Source organism: Myxocyprinus asiaticus, chromosome 13 (genome assembly GCF_019703515.2).
Source record: "Myxocyprinus asiaticus isolate MX2 ecotype Aquarium Trade chromosome 13, UBuf_Myxa_2, whole genome shotgun sequence".
Classification (NCBI taxonomy): Eukaryota; Metazoa; Chordata; class Actinopteri; order Cypriniformes; family Catostomidae; genus Myxocyprinus; species Myxocyprinus asiaticus.
Window position 1 is genome coordinate 11,379,211 of NC_059356.1, and position 24,379 is coordinate 11,403,589.

At 46.0% G+C, this 24,379-nt stretch overlaps 1 protein-coding gene across 3 annotated transcripts in view; it reads left to right on the top strand.

Annotated features, from left to right (window-relative positions):
- Nucleotides 1-24,379, top strand: part of LOC127449788 (glucagon receptor-like) — a 140,144-nt gene that overhangs the window by 106,994 nt on the left and 8,771 nt on the right. For 2 of the 3 annotated variants that reach the window (XM_051713339.1, XM_051713340.1), the window contains exons 6-12: nucleotides 1,472-1,578; nucleotides 1,744-1,912; nucleotides 2,665-2,824; nucleotides 2,951-3,011; nucleotides 19,986-20,055; nucleotides 21,211-21,299; nucleotides 23,976-24,123. In XM_051713339.1, the coding sequence (XP_051569299.1) occupies nucleotides 1,472-1,578; nucleotides 1,744-1,912; nucleotides 2,665-2,824; nucleotides 2,951-3,011; nucleotides 19,986-20,055; nucleotides 21,211-21,299; nucleotides 23,976-24,123 (804 nt within the window). The remainder of the gene's footprint in view (nucleotides 1-1,471; nucleotides 1,579-1,743; nucleotides 1,913-2,664; nucleotides 2,825-2,950; nucleotides 3,012-19,985; nucleotides 20,056-21,210; nucleotides 21,300-23,975; nucleotides 24,124-24,379) is intronic. The other variant, XM_051713341.1, reaches the window with a different exon arrangement.

Here is a 24,379-nt window from a genome sequence, read left to right on the forward strand (position 1 = left end):
TGTTTCCAGGAGTGTTGGTTATTCATGTTTTTGAGACGTTACAGACATTACAGCTACATTTCTGTAAAGCTGAATAAACAATTCTTATTCAAAGTAATGACCAGTCACTGCCAACCATGTTAAAATAAAATTTAGCATTATAAAATTCAGAATCTATGTTCTGATTACTATTGTCCCATGTCTGACAAACATACTGAGTGGTCCAAACATCATCTGCAGCCTTAAAATGAACTTTTGGTCAGATTTTAGGAGTGAACTATGCACTAAGATGCATAGAAAGCTATAGGATGCACCCTTGCTCCCTATTTAGTGAATTACTTGACCTCCAGTGTGCTGTCTGTCTGCACTGGTCTCAGAACAGTTCGAAATGCACCTTATTTTCATCTTAACTCATTATATATCCTCTGAAAGGCAAGTTTTTTCTGCTTTTGGATGAATACATTGATTCTCAATGTAAAAATGCAGTTAATATACAGGAATGCATTTACTTATGTTAATAAATACAGTGATAATAAAATTAATTATAACATATATATATATATATATATATATATATATATATATATATATATATATATATATATATATAGCACTGGAATGATGGCAGACAAAACAGGAGAGAGTTCACAGCAAGGATGTAGTTATTGCACACAAGAAAATACAACACACATTGTCCATATTTTTATTCTTCTAATGCAGTGGTTCTCAAACCTGTACTGGAGGCCCCCCAACACTACACATTTCTCATTGATTCACACTGACCTCCTCAGTCAAACAAACCTGATTAAACTCATCAGCTTGTTAGTGGAGACTCTTATATTTAATAAACTTGTATTGGGTGTGTCAGAAAAGGGCGACATACAAAATGTGCATTGCTGGGGAGCCTCGAGGACCGGTTTGAGAACCACTGTTCTAATGCATTACATGCAGTCCATTTACACTACCAAATTCCTATGAATAGGCTGTCTTTATTTACTGTATATTGACATTGCTTGATAGGGAATGGAATATATCATTGGACGCAGATGTTGCAATAACCAGTGAAAAACCTCAAAATTAAATCACACTTTGCTCAGCCCATTAGCGCTTTGCGCGTGCAGTTTCACCAACCCACTTGCCCCTAGACTTCTTGGCCATGCCCACTGATTTTGCGCATATGACTTAACGCATAGCACTGCGCTAAAGGCATAGCGCTCTTTAAATAGGGCCCAGAGTCTTTTTTAACATAATACATGCTTGTATTCTTAAATATTTATTTTTAGAGCAGAATAAAAATTTAGAATCAAATGAAAAACTTAGTTTTTTAGCAAAATGCCTGTATTAACACACAGTTTGTGATATTCAGTGTTAAATTCGCAAACATATGTTAAAGAAGGACACAAAAAGCATGCGTGTTTTGAAAGGTGATCTGTTCCTTGAGAACACCCTGTCAAATGTATGTATGTGTATTTGTACAATTATGTGCATACAGCAACACTACGGAAGGATCCTCAGTCAATTCCGGACCATGTACACTGTTGGATATTCTCTGTCTCTTGGGGCACTGGTGCTGGCGTTGGGGATCCTGGTGGCCTTTAGGTAACATTCAGCTCAAGTAGGAATTACATTCCTTCTGCTTACACTTTAAATGAGAAACGTGTTGTGCATCTGTTTTTGGATCTTGGCTGTGTCTATTGTTAAGCATTCAGGGTTTCTCTGTGTGAACATTGTGTGCTTTTATTCATTGCTCTCTGATCCTGTCAGGAAGCTGCACTGCATGAGAAACAACATCCACATGAACCTGTTTGCCTCCTTCATCCTGCGAGCCTCTTCTATTCTTATTAAAGATGCCATGCTGGAGAGACCAGACACGTTTCATGTTGGTCAGGACATCACCAATGAACTCGAGGTGGAGTGGCTGGTTAAAAACGAGGTCAAAGAGCCTGCTGTCTTTCATATTTGTTATTAGAAGATGATCATTTAGCTGATGTAAATGTTAAATAATACCATTATACCTATTGAAATTTCCATGTATTCTGGGTTATTCTGGTTTATTTATATAATTTTAGTTTATGGACAGCATCTGTGGCATTCTGTCAATTAGGAGTCAAATAAAAAAAAGGACTTGTCTCTTGTAAATATTTAATTTGTGTATGTATTTGTAAATGTGCTCGGAGAATGTTCAGTATTACAATGTAGATCTCTCTCTCTCTCTCTCTCTCTCTCTCTCTCTCTATATATATATATATATATATACTGTTGGCTATTAAAAACAGGGGGACAGCCCTTCTCTCTGTCCCGCCTGGTCCCTAACTTCCTGTTTCAATAAGAAATATGTCAAAACGGAATAGAAAACTGCAAGGTCTTTAACAAAAATATGAGTTTTTTCCTTTTAAACTCTCCAGCCTACTTGCCTTTAGGCTCCCATTAGAAGTGTGTCACTGTAAACATTTTCTATTTATCAATAGTTATCAATAGTGTGTCACAAATCTTGTCAATAGACATTAAATTGTAAATATCATGGAATATTCTTCCCAACTAAAAAGACCAGCTTAACCAGCATGCTGTTCTTTTCAGGAGGTGTGAACAGCATATTGACATGGATAAAGGTTACTGAATGGAGATGGCAGGTTAAAATGTATGCAAAAAGCTTTCATTGATCCAACCTATCAATGTGTGTTTCAGACGGCTGTTGGCTGCAGAGTTGCTGTGGTGATGATGCAATATAGCATCCTAGCTAACAGCTATTGGCTGCTGGTGGAGGGAATTTATCTCCACAGCCTGCTGGTGGTCACTGTGCTGACAGAGAGGAACTACTTCAACATCTACCTCTGCATTGGCTGGGGTGAGAGTCACAGCTTTTATGCCTCAAACTCATTAACATGGTTAAAGAGCTTCCTCATTGCATGTCCAAACAGAGCATCACAGATGATTTACGCTCCATATCACATGGACTCTTTCTCTCCCACAGGTGCTCCTTTGATATTCGTGTTCCCGTGGGTGATTGTGAAGTACTTGTATGAGAATGAAGAGTAAGTTATGGAGACTCGTACCAGCCAAAACACTGTTTTCAGTTTTTAAAGTAGTTTAACTGCAGTCAAGCTACCTTATGTTGTTGTTTATTTTGTAGTTCTAAAATCTGGAAGGGAACTAGCATTTTCGAAGCATAGGTTGCCATGGGAATGTACAGTTGGTTTTTAGAATAGCGGTTTTTGACTTTTGACTAAAATATGATCTGTGGGTAACACTGAGCGAACAGTATGTTAATAACTACCAAAAATTAGCGTATTCAAAAAAATCGGACAAAGCAAACCGTGTTTACATGATATTTGAAATCATTGGATTATTCTCTGCTTTTGACATGTCACGCAAACAACACTTGAGCACTTTGTATAAGCCTGTAAGAACTCCGGTTTCATTATCCGGTCAGCATAATTGTGTAAGAACATGCATGCTCATTATTCAAGGAGACCTTCATGTTTCATTCTAATGCATAAATTACACACAGTCATACATCACATGGAAATGTAAACATTTTAATGTAAAAGTATTTAAAAAGTTCCATTTACACTAAATGCGACTAATAAAAGTACAAGACACCATCATTTATAAACAGTGATGAACAGCAGTATTTAACTAAATAGTATATTATTTTGCAAAAAAGATGTACAACTGTAGGTCATGCGGGGATTACACATGATATATTAATTTCAGCCATATTTTAGAGTCTGAATGCAGTATATAATTCCAGTAAAATACAAATGCTATGCATTGCAGTATTGTATGTAGCACTCTCTTCATAAGTCCCATGACAAAGGAGCATAAGTTTCTGATTTAGTTTATTAATGGCAAAGCTTTTATATTGTATGCATGTTGTTCTCTTGCAAAGGAACCTTTACAGTCACCTTTATTTACCCCATGGTAGGTGAAATAGCAATGTTGCAGCAGCGAAACAGTTAACACCAGGGCAATACAATATATGTACATCAGCCTTTCCATGTGGTATTGACAATGTTTCCCTATATATCTTGATATTTATATGTGGTCTGAAATGGCATGAAAGGGTCATTTTCATTAAAAGGGGTGACCATAATTTCAACCAAACTCCCCATTGTTGCTAATTAGATTTAGAATGTTTAATGTGAGAAGTAAAATACAGTTCAGCCTAGGGATGCACCAATCCGATACCTGGATCGGTATCGGTTCTGACACTGACGTTTTTAGGCAGATTGGGTATCGGTCGGACGAGCCTGATCCAAATCCGATACTGTGTGTGTAGAGCTGAGGAGGGCGGGGCCGGGCTGGAATGAGACACACCCGGTCCCCAATCAGCCTGATGGGGCGCGCAAGGGATAAAGGCGGCCGGGGACGACAGTTCGAGGGAGAGAGAATTACAGACAGCTGTGCTGTGTTTTTAGTTGTGTGTTTTTGGTTGGGTTTTTGGTTAATAAATTATTATTTAAGTTGTCAAGCCGGTTCTCGCCTCCTCCTTTCCTCTAAACCCCCTTACACTGGTGCCGAAACCCAGGAAGGAGGAGGGATTCCCGTCGCAGAGTCCTCGACACTGCCGTCCACCCAGGGGAGCGCCGCTGCCGTCCGACGGGGGACGGAGTAGCCCGACTACCCGGACGCGGGGAACGGCCGCCGTCCACGAGGCGAGTGGGGACAGGACTCCCCGACCGCCTGGAGCGAGGGAGCCACTGCCGGGGGCGGAGGAGTGCCCTGCCATCCCCCGGGAACGCGGAGGGGTCGGGAGAAGACCGCCGTCCGCGGGGGGAGGAGGGAAGCGACTCCCCGACCGCCTGGAGTGGTAGGGCCGCTGCCAGGGGCGGAGGAGAGTCCCCACGGGACGCCGGGAACGCGGAGGGGCGTTCTGTCCGCTGGGGGTCGGAGGTCTGACTCCGGTCCGCCCGGGGAGGAGCGGCTGCAGTCCGCCTGAGAGGGTGGAGTAGTGATCGAGGACCACGCGACGGCGCATCAGAGAACCGGTGAGTTTCTTTTTCTCTCTCTCCTCTCTCTCTCTCTGCCGCTCCATGTTGGCCTTTCTCTCGCTATTTTGTGTTGTTGTTTTTTTTCCCCTCCTGTCTCCTCCCAGGTCGAGGAAGGCGGGGAGGACCCGCCGGCAGTCGGGGCATAAGGCATGCCCCCCCACCCGGAGAGGAAGGGTGGGGGGGATGTACGTCATGCCGGGGGCTCCCCGGCCTGAGGCAACGCCGGGAAGAGTGTAGAGTTGAGGAGGGCGGGGCCGGGCTGGAATGAGACACACCCGGTCCCCAATCAGCCTGATGGGGCGCGCGAGGGATAAAGGCGGCCGGGGACGACAGTTCGAGAGAGAGAGAATTACAGACAGCTGTGCTGTGTTTTTAGTTGTGTTTTTGGTTGGGTTTTTGGTTAATAAATTATTATTTAAGTTGTCAAGCCGGTTCTCGCCTCCTCCTTTCCTCTAAACCCCCTTACAGTGTGTTAATCATGTTCGTTACTGTTAAGCTCCAAATATGACATAAAAGAACCAAAAAAGCACAATTAATGTACTCCATATGATTTGTGCAATTTATTCAAAGCCACTTGAAGACATGCAATAGTTTTGTGTATAGCAAAAGGCTGTGTTGAATAAGTAAATATACGTATATTATGCATGCACAGCGCGTTAGTGAATGGCGATGCTCTGTTGACACATACACAACACACGCATGCTCGTGATGCGCACACGGCTATTTTCTGTTTTAGCGCTGTGCAATATGTGATAGCTACACACGAATCTCAGATGCAATTGCTCAGTAGTTACATTCACTTATAACATGCATTGACAATGGCACCAGAGCAGTATTTCACCAGATTTGAATAAGAAGCAAATTAAACTACTGTGAACTAGCCAAAATACAGACAATTACAGGACTTCCTTGATTGTTCCAACCGTCAAAATAAAAGCTAGAGGGTTTTAAAGTTAAAGGTGCTTGACTGAAATATATTAATATTGTATTATAAAATTCTAAAAGTCAATAATAATAATATTATATTATTATTATCATTATTATTTGTTTACAAATTACAGCAACATTTAAGTTGAGTGGTTTCCAAAAAATTACTGTGCAAGTAAAAAGTGGACTGATATCTTACAACTAAAGTGAACAAAAAAAAAGAGAGATCTGAATCCTTTAAAGTCCAGATACAAGTTGAAAAAAAAATGTGCAAAGAAAACATCCTGGTTACTTGTGTAACCTCCATTCCCTGAAGGAGGGAGCGAGACGTTGTGTCGATGTAGTGACACTAGGGGTCACACTTGGGAGCCTGAAACACCTCTGGTCTTTGATAAAAGGTCAATGAAAATTGGCGAGTGATATTTGCATACCACTCCCCCGGACATATGGGTATAAAAGGAGCTGGTATGCAACCACTCATTCAGGTTTTGTGCTGAGGAGCTGAGACAAGGTCCCGGCCATTTCAGCAGGTAGTTCAGCGTTGTGGCAGGAGGGACACAACGTCTCGTTCCCTCCATCAGGGAACGGAAGTTACGCAAGTAACCAGGATGTTCCCTATCTGTCACTCACTCGACGTTGTGTCGATGTAGTGACACTAGGCGTCCCTATACAAAACGCCGCAACTGGCTGAACTGTGTTACGTGAACTGGCGGTGTGTGACGGGCAGATCACTGTGTGCCTCGTAGCCAGCAACACCAGGCTGACACGTAACCTCCCCCAACACTGTTATGAGTGTCGAATGGCCCTTTGGGGACAAGTCGATTGCCCAAAAGATAGAAACAGGCTAGCCCAGTCATGGCCTCATATCCTCTTTTTTATCCTCTCCCCAAAAAAAAGGAATTAACCGACTGGGGCCACCAGGTCTACGTCGGGGGGGTGTCCCTGCCAAGGGGAAGACACCGTGGAGACCACACCCCACACAGAAGGGGGAGGGGGTATTTTGAGTGGAAATACGTCACATGGTCTTGCCGAACTTTGTCGGAGGTATGTCATGTGGAGAAGTCCCATGGTTGGTCTTACCCTATGGGGGAGGAGTTTCTACAAACATGGTGACTGGGGCAGAGGGGCCTCTGCCCAAGGAAGACGCAGTTTACCAACAGGGAAACTAATTAAAGGAAGATATACATCGCATGGGGTTACCTACGGGGAACCACCACATGCTGGAGCACCTACCCCAGTACAGGGCTTAGTTAGCACATGTACTGAGCCGGCAGCGAGTTTCTGCACAAACTCATCTGCCACAGGACTTGGAGGAAATCATCCAGGGAAAACAGTTTGTGAACATTACTGGGAGTCAACAGTGCACGTCTTCAACTCAGGGGAGGTGAAAGGCGCTATGCGCAAGCGATACACCCAGCCAGCTGTCCCGGACTTACCTGCTTGTGCGTGCCACTACACGGGAAGAAACCGGTTCCACCCGGAGATTGTAGAACCTCGCAAAGGTGTTGGGTGTTGCCCAGCCCGCTGCTCCGCAAATGTCTGTTAGAGAGGCGCCACTGGTCACGGCCCAGGAGACCGCTACACCCCTGGTAGAATGGGCTCGTAGCCCTGCCGGGGGCGGCACGTCCTGGGTGTGGTATGCCATTGTTATGGCGTTAATGAGCCAGTGGGCGATCCTCTGCTTGGAGGCAGCACTTCCTTTCCGTTGTCCACCAAAGCAAACAGAGCTGCTCAGACACTCTAAAGCTCTGCGTGCGATCCAAATAGATGCGTAAAGCACGCACCGGACACAGCAACGTCAGGGCTGGGTCTGCCTCCTCCTGGGGCAGCGCTTGCAGGTTCACCACCTGGTCCCTAAAAGGGGTGGTGGGAACCTTGGACACATAGCCCAGTCGGGGTCTCAGGATCACGTGAGAGTAGCCCGGACCGAACTCCAGGCACGTTTTGCTGACAGAGAACGCTTGCAGGTCTCCTACCCTCTTCATGGAAGTGAGAGCAGTCAGGAGGGCAGTCTTCAAAGAGAGTGCCTTAAACTCAGCTGACTGCAAGGGCTCAAATGGGGCTCTCTGTAGACCCTGAAGAACTACAGAGAGGTCCCATGAGGGAACGAGGCACGGTCTGAAGGGATTCAACCTCATGGCGCCTCTCAGGAACCTGATGATCAGGACCTCTGTGCTTCCCACACGTCCACTGTGTCATGGTGTGCCACTATAGCGGCTACATACATCTTCAAGGTGGAGGGGGACAGCCGCCCTTCCAACCTCTCCTGCAGGAAGGAAAGCACCGATCTGAGTGTGCATCTCTAGGGGTCTTCACATGGGGAATATCACCACTTAGCGAACAGACGCCACTTAAAGGCATACAGGCACCTCGTAGAGGGGGTCCTAGCCTGAGTGATCATGTCTCCATGGTCTCCACTCTCCCCTGAGGGTAACCTGCCGTGACAGCACGTCCACGGCAGTGTTGAGGTCGTGCGGGATGTGAGTGGCTCGCAGCGACTTGAGGTGCTGCTGACTCCAGAGGAGGAGACAGCAGGTGAGTTGTGACATACAATGGGAGCGCAGACCGCCTTGAAGGTTGACATATGCTACCATTGCCATGTTGTCTGTCCGAACTAACACATTCTTGCCCTGGATCAATGGCCGAAACCTCCGCAGGGCGAGCAGAATTGCCAGCAACTCGAGGCAGTTGATGTGCCAACGTAGCCGCGGGCCCATCTATGAGCCGGCGGCTGCGTGCCCGTTGCATACAGCGCCCCAGCCTGTTTTGGAGGCATCTGTCTTAACCACAACGTGCCTGGAGACCTGCTCTAGGGGAAGACCTGCCCGTAGAAACATGAGGTCGGTCGAAGAGCTGAAGAGGAGGTGACAGATCGGCGTGATGGCCACGAGATGTGTCCCGCGGCACCATGCCCATCTCGGGACTCGAGTCTGAAGCCAGTGCTGAAGCGGTCTCATTTTCAGGTCTACCGCCGCGAACCAATCTTGATGCCGGACGCTCGCTTGAATGCGCTTTTGCATCAGCATCTTGAATGGGAGTCTGTGTAAAGCCCGGTTCAGTACTCGCAGGTCCAAGATTGGCCACAACCCACCGCCTTTCTTCGGTACAATGAAGTAGGGGCTGTAAAACCCCCTCTTCATCTCGGCCGGAGGGACAGGCTCTATCGCATCCTTCTGTAGGAGGGTAGAGATCTCCGTGCGCAAGGTAGCGGCATTTTCGCCCTTCACCGAGGTGAAATGGACGCCACTGAACCTGGGCAGACGCCTGGCGAACTGAATCGTGTAGCTGAGTCGGAAAGTCCGGACCAGCCATCGCAACGTGTTGGAAAGCGCAAGCCACGCGTCCAAGCTCTGGGCGAGGGGGACCAAAGGGACAATCTCGTCAGGCATACTGGCGGGTGGGGCCTCGTGGCGGGGCGGAGCCTGAGGTGCCACCCCATGTCGTGGCCGTGCTGAGTTCAGGGACATCGAAGCACTTACCTGGCTCCTTGTGACCACCCCGGAACAGCCTGGGACGGGGAGGAAGAGGCCTGTCCTCGTGACACATGGAGACTGTCACATCGGGGGCGGATTTGTGCCACAACTGGGCGCACAGGGGCAGGGAGACCGCCGCTGGAGTGCCGAACCTGCAAAAATGGAATGGTGGACGGTGGTCATGATGACGGCCATGCACACCAGGTATGTGACCCAGGGAACAAGGAAAATGGTCTTGCTGAACTCTTGGGTACCGCAGCCACTTGGGCATGCGGCGCAATTAAAGGCAAAGGTAACAAAAGATTTTCCTCCTGGCCCTCCACCGGGGGATGGAGTGGTCTGCTTACCAGCTCCAGAGCAGCGGGTTTTGTCGTCCCCGGGTCGCCCGTCTCAGGGGCGCTTCGAAGCCTTTCGTGGGTTCTTGGCGGCCGAGCGTGAGATGGGTGGCGTCTGCTTCCTGCGGTGGGCTCCACACCGGGCCCGGGCCACAGGGGCGGGCTGCGGCAGAGCTGGTGCAGTCACCACAGGGGGACGCTCTTGGCAACGAGCAGATGGGGTGCAGGATCTTGAGCCGCACCGGGGCAGGATGTGCCGGATAGACTCCGTCTGCTGCTTCACTGCTGAGAACTGCTGGGCAAAGTCCTCAATGGTGTCGCCGAACAGGCCAACCTGGGAAGTGGGGGCAGCAAGGAACCGTGCCTTGTCGGCCTCTCCCATCTCAACCAGGTTGAGCCAAAGGTGGCGCTCCTGGACCACCAAGGTGGACATCGCCTGCCCGAGAGACCGTGCCGTGAACTTCGTCGCCCGGAGAGTGAGGTCGGTCACCGTGTGCAGCTCCTGCATCAATTCCAGGGCGGAATTACCCTCGTGCAGTTCCTTTAGTGCCTTGGCTCGGTGGACTTGCAGGAGAGCCATGGCGTGCAGGGCGGAGGCAGCTTGTCCAGCAGCACCGTCGGCTTTGGCCATCAGGGACGACATAAACCTACAGGCCTTGGATGGGAGCTTTGGGTGCCCATGCCAGGTGGCGGCGCTCTGCGGGCATAGGTGCACCGCGAGCGCCTTATCCACCAGGGGGATTGCCGAATAGACCTTGGCCGCCCCACCATCGAGGGTAGTGAGGGCGGGGGAGCTGAAAGATCAGGACCGGGCTCCTCGTGCACTTCCGGGAAGAAAGGAACTGGGGCGGGGCACGGCTGTGAGCAGCGCTGTGAGCCCAGGAACCAATCATCGAGCCGCGAGGGTTCTGGGGAGAGCGGAGGGTTCCACTCTAGCCCGACGCTCGCGGCTGCCCAGGAAAGCATGTCCGTCATCTCCACGTCAGCCTGTGACTGGGCGACCGCACCCGAAGGGATGAGCCTAGCTGAGGCTTCCGCGTCCGACTGGACGAGCCCGCTCTCTGATGCTGTGCTTGAGAGCTCATCACCTTCGCGGGCTCCGAATAAGAGGTCGAACTTGCTATGAGACGAGCTGGCGGACTCATCCGGAAGCCCAATCAGGGCAGACGAGCATGCTTGGGAATGGGAGGACCGTGGGGGGGATACCCGGCGGAGGTGGTCCCATTGGGGTCCCCAAATCGCCCCCAGTGCTAGCTGTGCTGGCCTCGTTCCCATGGGTAGAAGGACCGAAGCTGGGAGCCTCTGGGGTGGCTTGCTTTCTTACGAAGGCAAGCCACAACCGCATCGTTGCCATGGACATGTTCTTGCAATGAGTACATGACCCATCCACGTACACTGTCTCCATGTGGGCAGCGCCCAGACACGAAAGACAGTGATCATGACCGTCAGAAGGCGAGAGATAACGACCGCAACCAGGAATAACACACAAACGGAAAGACATCTTTAAAAAGACGCGTCTTTGAAAAGACGTTCTGTGCGTGACACTCTTTTAGAGAAATATACTCTTTTAGAGAAATATACTCTTTTATTTCTGCCGAAGCACCCAGGGGCATTCTCTGCAGTGCACCAGTGCAGAGGGGGGAGAAGCCGCTGAAATGCGCCGTCAGATCCAGCAGAGGTGAATGAACAGCCATGGGAATTCAGCTCAGTGAGCATCGACCATTCGGCTCCAAAGAGAAAATCTGAATGAGTGGTTGCATAACAGCTCCTTTTATTATTTACCACTCGCCTATTTTCATTGGCCTTTTATCAAAGACCAGAGGTGTTTTGGGCTCCCAAGAGTGACCCCTAGTGTCACTACATCGACACAACGTCGAGTGAGTGACAGATAGAGAACTGGAATTTCTGTTAATTTTGCTGCTACCTTATCCAGTAGGCTGTACATTTATATTGAAATAATATGTAGTTAAAGGCTTGTGTTTCTTTACATATAAAAGAGTACCCCAAATTAGTATCACACAGTGAGATATAGATATTCTAAACAGATTCTGAAAAAAAACAACACTGTATCGGATCAGTATCGGTATCGGCCGATACTGAGATTTCAGGTATTGAATCGGATCGGAAGAGAAAATGTGGTATCGGTGCATCCCTAGTTCAGTCATGACAACTCTCGGAATAAGTTTAAAAGTATTATAACGTATATGACAAATTACTAGGTTTGGTCTTGGGGGAGTAGATCTACTTACCCTGCTGCCGCTGCTGAGCAAGTACGAAGACTTGCTACTGCTAGAACATACACAGAAATACTGTGATGAGCATGTAAAATCTGCACAATCACTGTGAAGCACATCTAGACATGTGGGGCTGAGGAGGAAGGTTTCAGTGAGAAAAACGTCTTCAGTTACACATGTAAGCTCGGTTCCCTGAGATGAAGGGAACGAGACATTGCTACGGGAAAGGTACTTTCCTCATCTACTTAAATGAAACCCTTGTACATTAATGCCAATCTTCTAACTGGCAATGATGTTTGAGCCCCGCCCCTTTAGGCGCACATTAGGTGTATATAAGCGGGCGCTCAAGCATCATTACTTAAGATTATCTGACTGAGGGACAGATAGTCAGATAGTGTGATAGTGAAGTAGTAGTGCGGCCAGCATTTGTAATGTCTCGTTCCCTTCATCTCAGAGAACTGAGGTTACATGTGTAACCGGAGATGTTCCCTTTTGATTCAGTCCACTCTACATTGTTATGGGAAACAGAATCCCATCCCGTTGCACTACGTGACGTCACACCTCCAGTGATAAAACACCTAAAAACAGACATGTATAAGGAGTCAAAGGCCTGCAGGCCAGTGACTATAAGATATGCCTTAAGTGCATATGTAAATAAATACATAAAAAAATACATAAAAAGTGCTCTAGACAGAGCGGACTTGTGAGGAGATAGATGCTATGTCAAGGATGTAAAACCTCGCAAACATGTTTTGTGAAGACCACCCTGCTGCCAAACATACACTATATTGCCAAAAGTATTCGCTCACCCATCCAAATAATTGAATTCAGGTGTTCCAATCACTTCCATGGCCACAGGTGTATAAAATGAAGCACCTAGGCATGCAGACTGCATCCACAAACATTTGTGAAAGAATGGGCCACTCTCAGGAGCTCAGTGAATTCCAGCGTGGTACTGTGATAGGATGCCACCTGTGCAACAAGTCCAGTCATGAAATTTCCTCGCTACTAAATATTCCACATTCAACTGTCAGTGGTATTATAACAAAGTGGAAGCGATTGGGAATGACAGCAACTAAAATGACAGAGCGGGGTCAGCGGATGCTGAGGCGCATAGTGCGCAGAGGTCACCAACTTTCTGCAGAGTCAATCGCTACAGACCTCCAAAGTTCATGTGGCCTTCAGATTAGCTCAAGAACAGTGCGTAGAGAGCTTCATGGAATGGGTTTCCATGGCCGAGCAGCTGCATCCAAGCCATACATCACCAAGTGCAATGCAAAGCGTCGGATGCAGTGGTGTAAAGCACGCCGCCACTGGACTCTAGAGCAGTGGAGACGCGTTCTCTGGAGTGACGAATCATGCTTCTCCATCTGGCAATCTGATGGACAAGTCTGGGTTTGGCAGTTGCCAGGAGAACGGTACTTTTCTGACTGCATTGTGCCAACTGTGAAGTTTGGTGGAGGGGGGATTATGGTGTGGGGTTGTTTTTCAGAAGCTGGGCTTGGCCCCTTAGTTCCAGTGAAAGGAACTCTGAATGCTTCAGCATACCAAGAGATTTTGGACAATTCCATGCTCCCAACTTTGTGGGAACAGTTTGGGGATGGCCCCTTCCTGTTCCAACATGACTGCGCACCAGTGCACAAAGAAAGGTCCATAAAGACATGGACGAGCGAGTTTGGTGTGGAAGAAATTGACTGGCCTGCACAGAGTCCTGACCTCAACCCGATAGAGCACCTTTGGGATGAATTAGAGCGAAGACTGTGAGCCAGGCCTTCTCGTCCAACATCAGTGTCTGACCTCACAAATGCGCTTCTGGAAGAATGGTCAAAAATTCCCATAAACACACTCCTAAACCTTGTGGAAAGCCTTCCCAGAAGAGTTGAAGCTGTTATAGCTGCAAAGGGTGGGACGACATCATATTAAACCCTATGGATTAAGAATGGGATGTCACTTAAGTTCATATGCGTCTAAAGGCAGATGAGCGAATACTTTTGGCAATATAGTGTATGTCTCTTGGGAGCCCGAGACACCGCGGGTACGGTACGTCCGATGAGGTTGTCCCTTTGGTCCCCCCTCGCGCGGAACTTGGATGCATGGCTTGTGCTTTCCAATCCGTCGCGATGGCTGGTCCGGACCGTCTGACTCGGCTACGCAATTCAGTTTGCCAGGCATCTGCCCAGGTTCAGCGGTATCCACTTCACCTTGGTGAAGGACGAAATGCTGCTACCTTGCACACGGAGATCGCCACCCTCGTACGGAAAGGTGCGATAGAACCTGTCCCTCCGGCCAAGATGAAGAAAGGGTTTTACAGCCCCTACTTCATCGTACCGAAAAAAGGCGGTGGGTTGCGGCCAATCTTGGACCTGCGAGTACTGAACCGGGCTTTACACAGACTCCCGTTCAAGATGCTGACGCAAAAACGCATTCTGGCGAGCGTCCGGCATCAAGATTGGTTCGCGGCGGTAGACCTGAAGGACGCGTACATTCATGTCTTGATTCTACCTCGACACAGACCCTTCCTCCGGTTTGCATTCGAGGGTTGGGCGTATCAGTACAAGCTCCTCCCTTTCGGACTGTCCTTGTCCCCTCGCGACTTCACGAAGGTCGCAGAGGCAGCTCTTGCCCCGTTAAGGGAGGTGGGCATTCGCATTCTCAACTATATAGAGGATTGGCTAATCCTAGCTCATTCTCGGGAAATGTTGTGTGCACACATGTACTTGGTGCTCTCGCACCTCAGCCGATTAGGCCTTTGGGTCAACTGGGAAAAGAGCAAGCTCCTCCTGGTTCAGAGCATCTTTTTTTGGTTTGGAGTTGGACTCAGTCTCATTGACAGCGTGCCTTACGAACGAGCGTACACAGTTGGTGCTGACCTGTTTGAAGGTGTTCAAACAGAAAACAGCGGTTCCACTGAAACTCTTTCAGAGGCTCCTGGGGCATATGGCATCCTCAGCGGTGGCCACCCCACTCAGGTTGATTCATATGAGACCGCTTCAGCACTGGCTTCAGACTCGAGATGGGCATGGCACCACGGGACACATCGTGTGGTCATCACACCAGTCTTTCACCATCTCTTCAGCCCTTGGACCGACCTCACGTTTCTACGTGCAGGCGTTCCCCTAGAGCAGGTCTCCAGGCACATGACAGAGGCCTCCTAAATGGGCTGGGGCACTGTTTGCAATGGGCATGCAGCCGCCGGCTTATGGACGGGCCCGCGGCTGCGTTGGCACATCAACTGCCTCGAGTTGCTGGCAATTCTGCTCGCCCTGCAGGTGGTCCAGCTGATCTGGAGTCGATTCGGACAGGCACAGGTAGACCTGTTCGCCTCCCAAGAATCGTCCCACTGCCCGCTCTGGCACACCCTGACCGAGGCACCTCTCAGCATAGACGCGCTAGCACACAGCTGGCCCCCGGCCTGTGCCAATATGCATTTCCCCCAGGGAGCCGGTCAGGGAGGACAAGGAGCAGATCGTCCTGGTAGCATCCTACTGGCCCACCCAGATGTGGTTCTCGGACCTCACGCTCCTCGCGACAAACCCCCCCCCACCCCGCCGAATTCCCCTCAGGAAGGACCTTCTTTCTCAGGGACGGGGCACCATCTGGCAGCTGCGACCAGACCTCTGGAATCTCCATGTCTGGCCCCTGGACGGGATGCAGAAGACCTAAGCGGTCTTCCACCCGCGGTGGTGGACATGATCACTCAGGCTAGGGCCCCCTCTACGAGGCGCCTGTATGCCTTTAAGTGGCATCTGTTCGCTAAGTGGTGTTCTTCCCGACGGGAAGACCACCATAGATGCGCAGTCGGAACGGTGCTTTCCTTCCTGCAGGAGAGGTTGGAAGGGCAGCTGTCCCCTTCCACCTTGAAGGTGTACGTTGCTGCCATAGCAGCACACCACGACACAGTGGACGGTAAGTCCTTAGGGAAGCACGACATGATCATCAGGTTCCTGAGAGGCACCAGGAGGCTGAACCCCTCCAGACTGTGCCTCATTCCAGCATGGGACCTCTCTGTAGTTCTTCAGGGTCTACAGAGAGCCCCCTTTGAGCCTTTGCAGTCAGCTGAGCTTAAGGCACTCTCCTTGAAAACTGCCCTCCTGACTGCGCTCACTTTCATCAAGAGGGTAGGAGACCTGCAAGCATTCTCTGTCAGCGCAACGTGCCTGGAGTTCGGTCCGGGCTACTCTCACGTGATCTTGAGACCCCGACCGGGCTATGTGCCCAAGGTTCCCACGACCCCTTTTAGGGACCAGGTGCTGAACCTGCGAGCGCTGCCCCAGGAGAAGGCAGACCCAGCCCTGTCATTGCTGTGTCCGGTGTGCGCTTTACGCATCTATTTGGATCGCACGCAGAGCTTTAGGATCTCTGAGCAGCTCTTTGTCTGCTTTGGTGCACAGCGGAAAGGAAGCGCTGTCTCCAAGCAGAGGATCGCCTACTGGCTCATTAACGCCATAGCTATGGCATATCACGCCAGGACGTGCTGCCCCCGGAATGGCTACGAGCCCATTCTACCAGGGTGTAGCGGCATCCTGGGCCCTGGCCAGGAGTGCCTCTCTAACAGACATTTGCAGAGCAGCAGGCAGGGCAACACCCAACACCATTGCCAAGTTCAACAACCTCCAGGTGGAACCGATTTCGTCCCGGGTAGTGGCACACAATACAAGGATAAGGATAAGCCCGGGATAGCCGGCTGGGTGTATCGCTTGCACATATCGCCTTTCACCTCCTATGAGCTGAAGACATGTGCCATTAATTCCCAGTAGTGTTCACAAACTATGTTCCCTGGTTGACTTCCTCCGAGCCCTGTGGCAGTCGAGTTTTCGGAGAGACTCGCTGCCGGCCCAGTATGCAAAATGCAAATACCACTCGCCAATTTTCATTCGCGAATCAGCTCTGTATTAGTGGCATGCGCACGCCCCTCACTGGGGGAAGGGACAGCAATATCTGCCGTGGACCAGTCATATTTGATGCTGCGAGGGACATGGAGTCATCCCCATCATCAGAGCCGCCAAACGTGATGAGGCTGTGCGCTCCAACAGAGGGCCGGAGCTCATCACACATGCATTGTACAGGTGAGGACGCTAAATCGGAAGTTCGAGGGGCTCGTGGGGCTTTCACCGGTACGAGGTCCTCCTTGAAATCATCCAGATCCACCTCGCGGCCCTGCCATGCCCCCTCATGTGGTCCCTCGGGATCTAACACAGAGGAGGCGGTTGGGAGGGCGCTGGAACAAGGGCGATCCTTGAGGGTAACGTCCGGAGACTCATGGCCTCGCAGTGAGGGCAGTCTGTCTCCATGAGACCTGCTTCTGCATGGGCGCAGCCCCGTGAACACAGCTCTCATACTCGTCTGACGGCAGGATATGCCACTTGCATGAGGAACACTTGTCTTTAAAAAGACGCGCTGCGCACAAGTGGCTCTTTTTGTGAAACTCAGAGGCTTATAAAAACATATATCTTTATATAAACACACACATACACACACACACACACATATATATATATATATATATATATATATATATATATATATATATATATATATATATATATATATATATATATGAAAGGATACAGTATCTCCATCCGGAGCGCTGTGGGAGGCGGGTCATATATCGCTGAAGCGGTGCGTTGTTCAACGACAAGCGTTTGAAGAGAGAACCCGTTCATCAAGAGTGTCTTCGACGGCGAGGTAGAGAAAACTTCACCAGAACACACAGGGGAGCAGTAATCCTTCTCTCTGCAGGCGCTAGGAGCACAAGCGATGAGTCGTCCTGTTAGTGTCTCACAGAGAAGAGTCATCAACTGAATTGTGTTTCTCATTGGCGAAGCAGTAGAGGGTTTCCTAGACGAAGTCAAATGTTCATAGTCGTGAAGGAAGAAATTCTGGTGTAATGATGCTTGAGTGCCCACTTATATATGCCTAATATGCGCCTAAAGGGGTGGGACTCAAACATCATTGCCAATCAGAAGATTGCCATTATTGTACAAGGGTTTCAATTAGGTTGTCGAGGAAAGTACCTTTCCCATCGAAATGTTGAGTTGACTGAATCGAAAGGGAACTCTCGTAGTGCACTGCACTGAACCTGTCTTACCTGCAAACATAATTTAAATGGTAGACTAAAGGAGTACAAAAGGGACTAAGCTACTGTAGTTGACTGGCTCACAGATTTCATGTTAAAATACCTATCAGCTTGTGCCATGTAGAGTTTCTTAACTGAACTTAAAGTCATTAAAATTTTTGTTAAAAATAATCAAGGCATGTTTTCCACACTGTTTTTTTAGTCGATGAAGACAAGAATTATATTTAATAATTTTATTTATATATGCACCAGTATAACAAGATAGAATAACAAACAATATACCTACATCCGTTTTTTTTTTTTTTTTTTTTTACAAAAACATTTGCCTACACATAAAAAGGCCATGACTTCCATTTTCAAGTGGTGATAAAAAGTTTTGAATCGATTCAGTGGAAAGGAACGTTTGAATTGATTCACGGAAATGAATCAAACTTAACAACTCTAACGCCATTTTTGTTACTGATGTTTAAATCAGAGATGCTGAGATGGGAGGATTTCAAAACTAGTCTAATGACACAATTTTTAGTAAACTTAATGGCCAAATAACAAGTGCATTCAAATCATTGTGGTATTGACAGTGTTGCTTATTTTATATCGCCAACAAAATCATTGTGAATATTCGTTATAGTCCTATTTTCTCTGCTTTTTCTATACCTTATCAGCTAGCTCACTAAATTGGGTTCATCTCTCTTATTAGAGCAACAACCCCCACTAAAATATCAGAGCCTTGAGCTTAATAAGTCATGCAGTTTTCATAGCTCTGGCCCACCTTTAATGTATCATGCTTTGCTGTGGTTGGGAACAGGTTCATACTTTACCACACTCATCACCCCGTCCATCCGACTGTGTTAAACTGTCCTGTGGAGATCATTCCTTTTTGTTCATAAACCAAACACTGTCTCCACTTTTTAATTGTAGCTCTCTACTCAACAGACAACGTCTTCTGTCATGTGTCTGTGATGCTATTTGTTGCAGAGTGTTCACCACCACCAGTTAAATGCTGCACAGATTTAACTCTCTTTGTGGTACAGTTTTACAGATACAGAGATAGCACTGCATTTTCGGTATTAAAGGAATTGTGCACCCAAAATTTTAAACTCTGTCAGCTACTACTCACTCTCATTTTGCTGTAATTTACAAATTTACTGATATTTACTAAAAAAAATCTTACCCTCTGCCATAGTGCTCAAATCTCAGACTGATCTCACAGTTGTGAAGCGAGTTGTTTTCAGCTGTACAGGCTGTAATAAAGTGAAGAGGAATGCATATTTTGTTCTTTGAACCCCTAAACCCAACCCTCAAACCTAAACCTAACATCAATGCTATAAAATGTAAAGTTAGAGGAAAAAATGCAATCTCTGAATCGTGTTCGTTACTGATTATGTGAACGCAATTACTTCCTGGTTTCAACCAGGGTATGAAACCCGGTCTCCCATTCTGCTGACGCAGCGTGCTTCTGATTGTGTCACAAGGGAAGGTACACATGCTTTGTCAGTGAGTTGGCATAATGTGTCCGATCCAAGGGTACTGGAACTCTCTGAAAAAACATGCTGACTTCCCGTGTGATCATGTTGCAAATATAGTTCACATTCTGCACATACAGTACATACTTGTGCATTCACGAGACATGTGATAAAGTTTGTGCCGTTTCTTCTGTTCCTTCTTCTCCATCTATGTTGTCAAGTTGTATAACAGATCTATGCGTTTTGGGTGATTTCTCCCTTTAAATGAATAGTGGGCCTAATTCATGAAACACAAGTACATTCAAAATCGTACATAAAATAATTATTATGTAAATTGTTGCATTAATGGGACAAAAAGCGTACAAGCTAATTTATAAATGATTTCACAGATTTTCAGTCTGTTGTTTTTCATGAATAAGGCCCACGGAGTGTATTTTGTGAATATGTGTAAGACGCATTTGCTTATTTACAGTAAAATAATGTATTCTGGCTTCTGTTGTTTATCAGATGCTGGGTGCAGAACATACACATGGAGTACTGGTGGATTATTCGTTCTCCCATCTTACTGGCCGTCCTGGTGAGTGAGAGATCTAACTTGTTGGTCCGGCATGAGAGTAGATGACCTGAAAGAGAAAAAATACCATAGAAGCAGTGGTGCACATGCAGTTGCTCACCCACACCAACTATATCCATTGTATCTATGCCATAGTAATATTTATGATAATGACGATGTTACCATAACTCCGCCTTCTCCCCTTTTTCTGACATAATAAGAGGGGAAAGAGCACCAGCAGGTTAAATGTTTTATTCTGTTTTATGCCCTACAGTTTCCATATATGCTTGCACTGTCACACCCAATTACATTGCATTTGCCTTTGTATTAAATACACCATTCAAAATTGAAGTAATTTCCATTATGCATGAAGTGCAGTGCCATGTGATGTCGACTCCCAGGAAATATGAATATAAATATGAATACTGAAAATATTTTGAAGTCAACACAAAATGAAAATTGACCTCATGTACTGTCTAAATGCACTTTTCTGCTTTTACTGTGCATGATTCATCGGTGCATGTTATTCCAAACAGAGTGTTGTATGTGTGTCAAGTTGAGCAACAACGATTTTTCCTCCCTGCTAAAAGTATTCTGTAATCACTCCACTCTAGTTCCACTCCGGGTTTTCTATTTCCCACTCCAGAACAAAACAAAGTCCACTTCATTGATTTTCATTAAAAAGGGTTAGCATGATTTCAACCAAACCCTCATTGTTGCCAAGTAGATTCTAAATGTTTAATGTTAAATTAGCAAAATTGTGCTTGATTCATCGATTGTCCTTCAGCTGCTAATTCCACACGATTGCATTAAAAAGCATGACTCTGTGCAAAATTGCCACACTTCCATAAAGGGCACGTTGGCTGTGAGGTGCACATGAGCATTTGGCAATGCGCAGTGATGTTTCTGCACAACTGTCCAGATCTCAAGTGCTCTATATTCGGCCGGAATTCCTATGTTTGAATTCACACAGGGTTAAAGACGGTTCAGCTGCTGTTCCCAGATTCCGCCAAGCACGACTGACTTCCTACCCCACGGTCGTTGCCGCCCCAGCCCCTCATTTCTTTCTTGAGTCATTTGTTATGCTGTCAGGAAACTGTGTCAGTTTTGTCCTGTTAATATGACATAATGGTTTTAAGCAGGGCCTTATGATGTTGATTTGTTTTATTTGTGTCTCAGATTAACTTCTTCATCTTCATAAACATCATTAAGATTCTTGTGTCAAAACTGAGGGCGCATCAAATGAGATATTCTGACTACAAGTTCCGGTGGGTGTCCAACAGATCTCCTCATAAAAAAAATAAATAAATAAATATATATATTTATTTTTTAAGGACCAATTTACCCTAAATGGAAAATTAACAACTTGAATGATTGTCATTTTTCCATGGAATGCAAAAGGAGATGTTTTGATGATGATCTTTCATACAAAAAAAGCATACAGTGACCAGAGGATGTCAGTATCCCAAAAGGACAAAAAAGGCACCACAAAAGTAGTCCATATGACTCGTGAACTATATTAAGTGTCTTCTGAAGCCATACATTAGTTTATGTAAGGAACACTGAAATTTAACAGACCGAAATTTAAGTTGTTTTTTGCTTAAATTCTAGCTCTCTGCTAGAGGTCTGCATTCCCATAGAACTCCCGCAGCTGAAGGCGGGAGCGGACGGTACTTCCATGAGATGTGGACGGGAGCGGGCAGTCAGAGAAGAACCTAAAAAATCAGATGTGTATCTCTTTTTATTTGATTAATTAATTAATGCAAAAAAAAAAGAAAAAAAAAGGATAATTGTTATTTTTTTATAATGTAAAATAAATGTGCACAGAGTTTGTGCATTAAATAATCCAATATTTAGAGCAGGCAGATAGTCAACGGGGCTTTAAAGGAATGGCAGAGCAAAGCGCACACTGTGTCATCAAAGGATGTGAAACTCGGACTAGAAAATGGTCAATATAGTGTTAAGAAACCAACTTGAGGGAAGTCAGATTGGCGTAATTTTCACATGTCATCTGATAATAGCAATAACAGAAATACAAAGTGTTATTTGTGTACACTTGTTGTCTATTTATATGGCTTTTGCTCTATGTGGAAAACAAATGTGGGGTTGCAGGAACGGGAGCAAATCACTGCGGGCAGAGAGCGGGTGAACATGGAGTAAAAATTAGTGCTAGGTTGTGGGACAGAAACTTGTGGGAGCGGGATGAGATTAATTCTCTGCCAGAGATCTCAGATCTCATTCAGGCTTCACCATGTTTAAATTTTGCGTGCCACGTTCTGTGACAATATACTCAAAAATAGAGATGCACCGATCTGATACCTGCATCAGTATCGGCTCCGATACTGAAGCTTTTTGACGGATCGGGTATCGGTCCGACAAGCCCGATCCAAATCCGATACTGTGTGTTAGTCATGTTCGTTACTGTTAAGCTCCAAAAATGAAATAAAAGAACCATAAAAACACCATTAAAGCAGTTCATATGACTCATGCATTTTATTCAAAGCCACTTGAAGATGTGCGATAGCTCTGTGAGCTCTGTGAGTGATCAAAAAAGGCTGTGTTTAATAAGTAAATATATAGTATGCACAGTGCCAGCACGTTAGTGAATGGTGCTGCTCTGCTGACACAAACTCAGGAACAGGCTGGTGATGCACTCAAGGCTATTTTTAGCCTTCACAGCGGTGTGCAATATTTGAGAGCTACTCAAGAACAGCATCTCAGATGTAGATGCTCAATAGTTTGGTTCACTTATAATATGCATTTAGAACAGCACCAGAGGTGCATTTTACCAGAATTTGAATAAGAAGCTAATTAAACTACTGTGAACTTGCCTACAAACAGACACATACAGGACTTGCTGGAGAGTTTCGAATGTCAAAATAAAAGCATGAGAGTTCAAAAAGTGCACGATTTAAATATATTACTGTTGTATTTCAAATTAAAATTAAAAATCAATAATAATAATATTAATAACAATTTATTATTATTATTATTATTATTATTATTATTATTGTCATCTTTAGTATTTGTTTATAATTTATAACAATATTTATGTTGAATGGGTTCCAAAAAATAACTGCGTGAATGAAAAGTGGACTGATGTCTTACAATTAAATTGAACAAAAAGGGATCTGAATCCTTTAAAATCCAGATGCAAGTTGAAACATTTTTGAAAAAAAAAAAAAGAAGAAAACAAAAAGGCAAAAATAAAACACTATTTTCTTTTCTACTGAAGACTTGAAGACTGGAATTATTATTAATTTTGCTGCTACATTATCCAGTATACTAGTTAATAATAAAGTGTTTCTTAAGCTATATATTTACATTGAAATAATGTGTAGTTAGAGGTTTGTGTTTCTTCACATATTAAAGAGCACACCCAATTAGTGCCACACAATAATGTAAAGATATTCTAAACTAATTATGCAACAAAAACAACACTGGTATCGGATCGGTATCGGTATCTGCCGATACTGAGATTTCCAATATCAGAATCAGAAGAGAAAAAGTGGTATCAGTGCATCCCTACTCAAAAACCCATGATATAAGTCATCATTGACATAAAACCTGGCACGATATGTCTTCACATACCATATTTGATACTGAATGCAAATAAGGTTTGAGAGCTAAGCCAGAGGGGAAGATTATTACTAAATAACAATTAATAGTGCATAAGTCGTATGGACTATTATTTATGGTGCTTTTATGATGCGTTTCATCATTTTTAGAGCTTGACAGCATCCGACCCCATTCATTTTTGTTGTAGGGAAAGAACTAGCATGAACATCCTTCAAAACATCTGGTTTTGTGCTCAATGGAAGAAAGAAAGTTGAAAAGTTAGGAATGACATAAGGGTAAATGATGATAGAATTTTAATTTTTGGAAACTATTCCATTAACACAGTGTTGTTGTTTTCTCTCTCTTTTTTTCCCCCTCATTTTCAGGCTTGCTAAATCCACCCTCACCCTGATTCCGTTACTGGGGATCCATTCGGTCCTGTTTTCATTTGTTACTGATGAGTCTACCTCGCATGGTGCTCTACCACTGCGCCTCACAAAGCTCTTCATTGACCTCTTTTTCAACTCCTTCCAGGTCAGATAGTCAATTAGGACTAATTGATCCTTGTTTATGGTGGTTAGTGCTGGTCTGATTGGTAGACATGCATATTCACCAGGAAAACCTAACTCAACCACCAGGGCTAATGTAACTTACCCAAATAAGACAGGTACCTGGGTGAACATCCTTGTAGGCCCTGGGACAAAATTCCTATTGACCACATTTAAGGGTTTAGGAATAGGGTTTGTCTTAGAGCTGGGATTAGGGGCTTGAACAAAATTCTTATCAACCT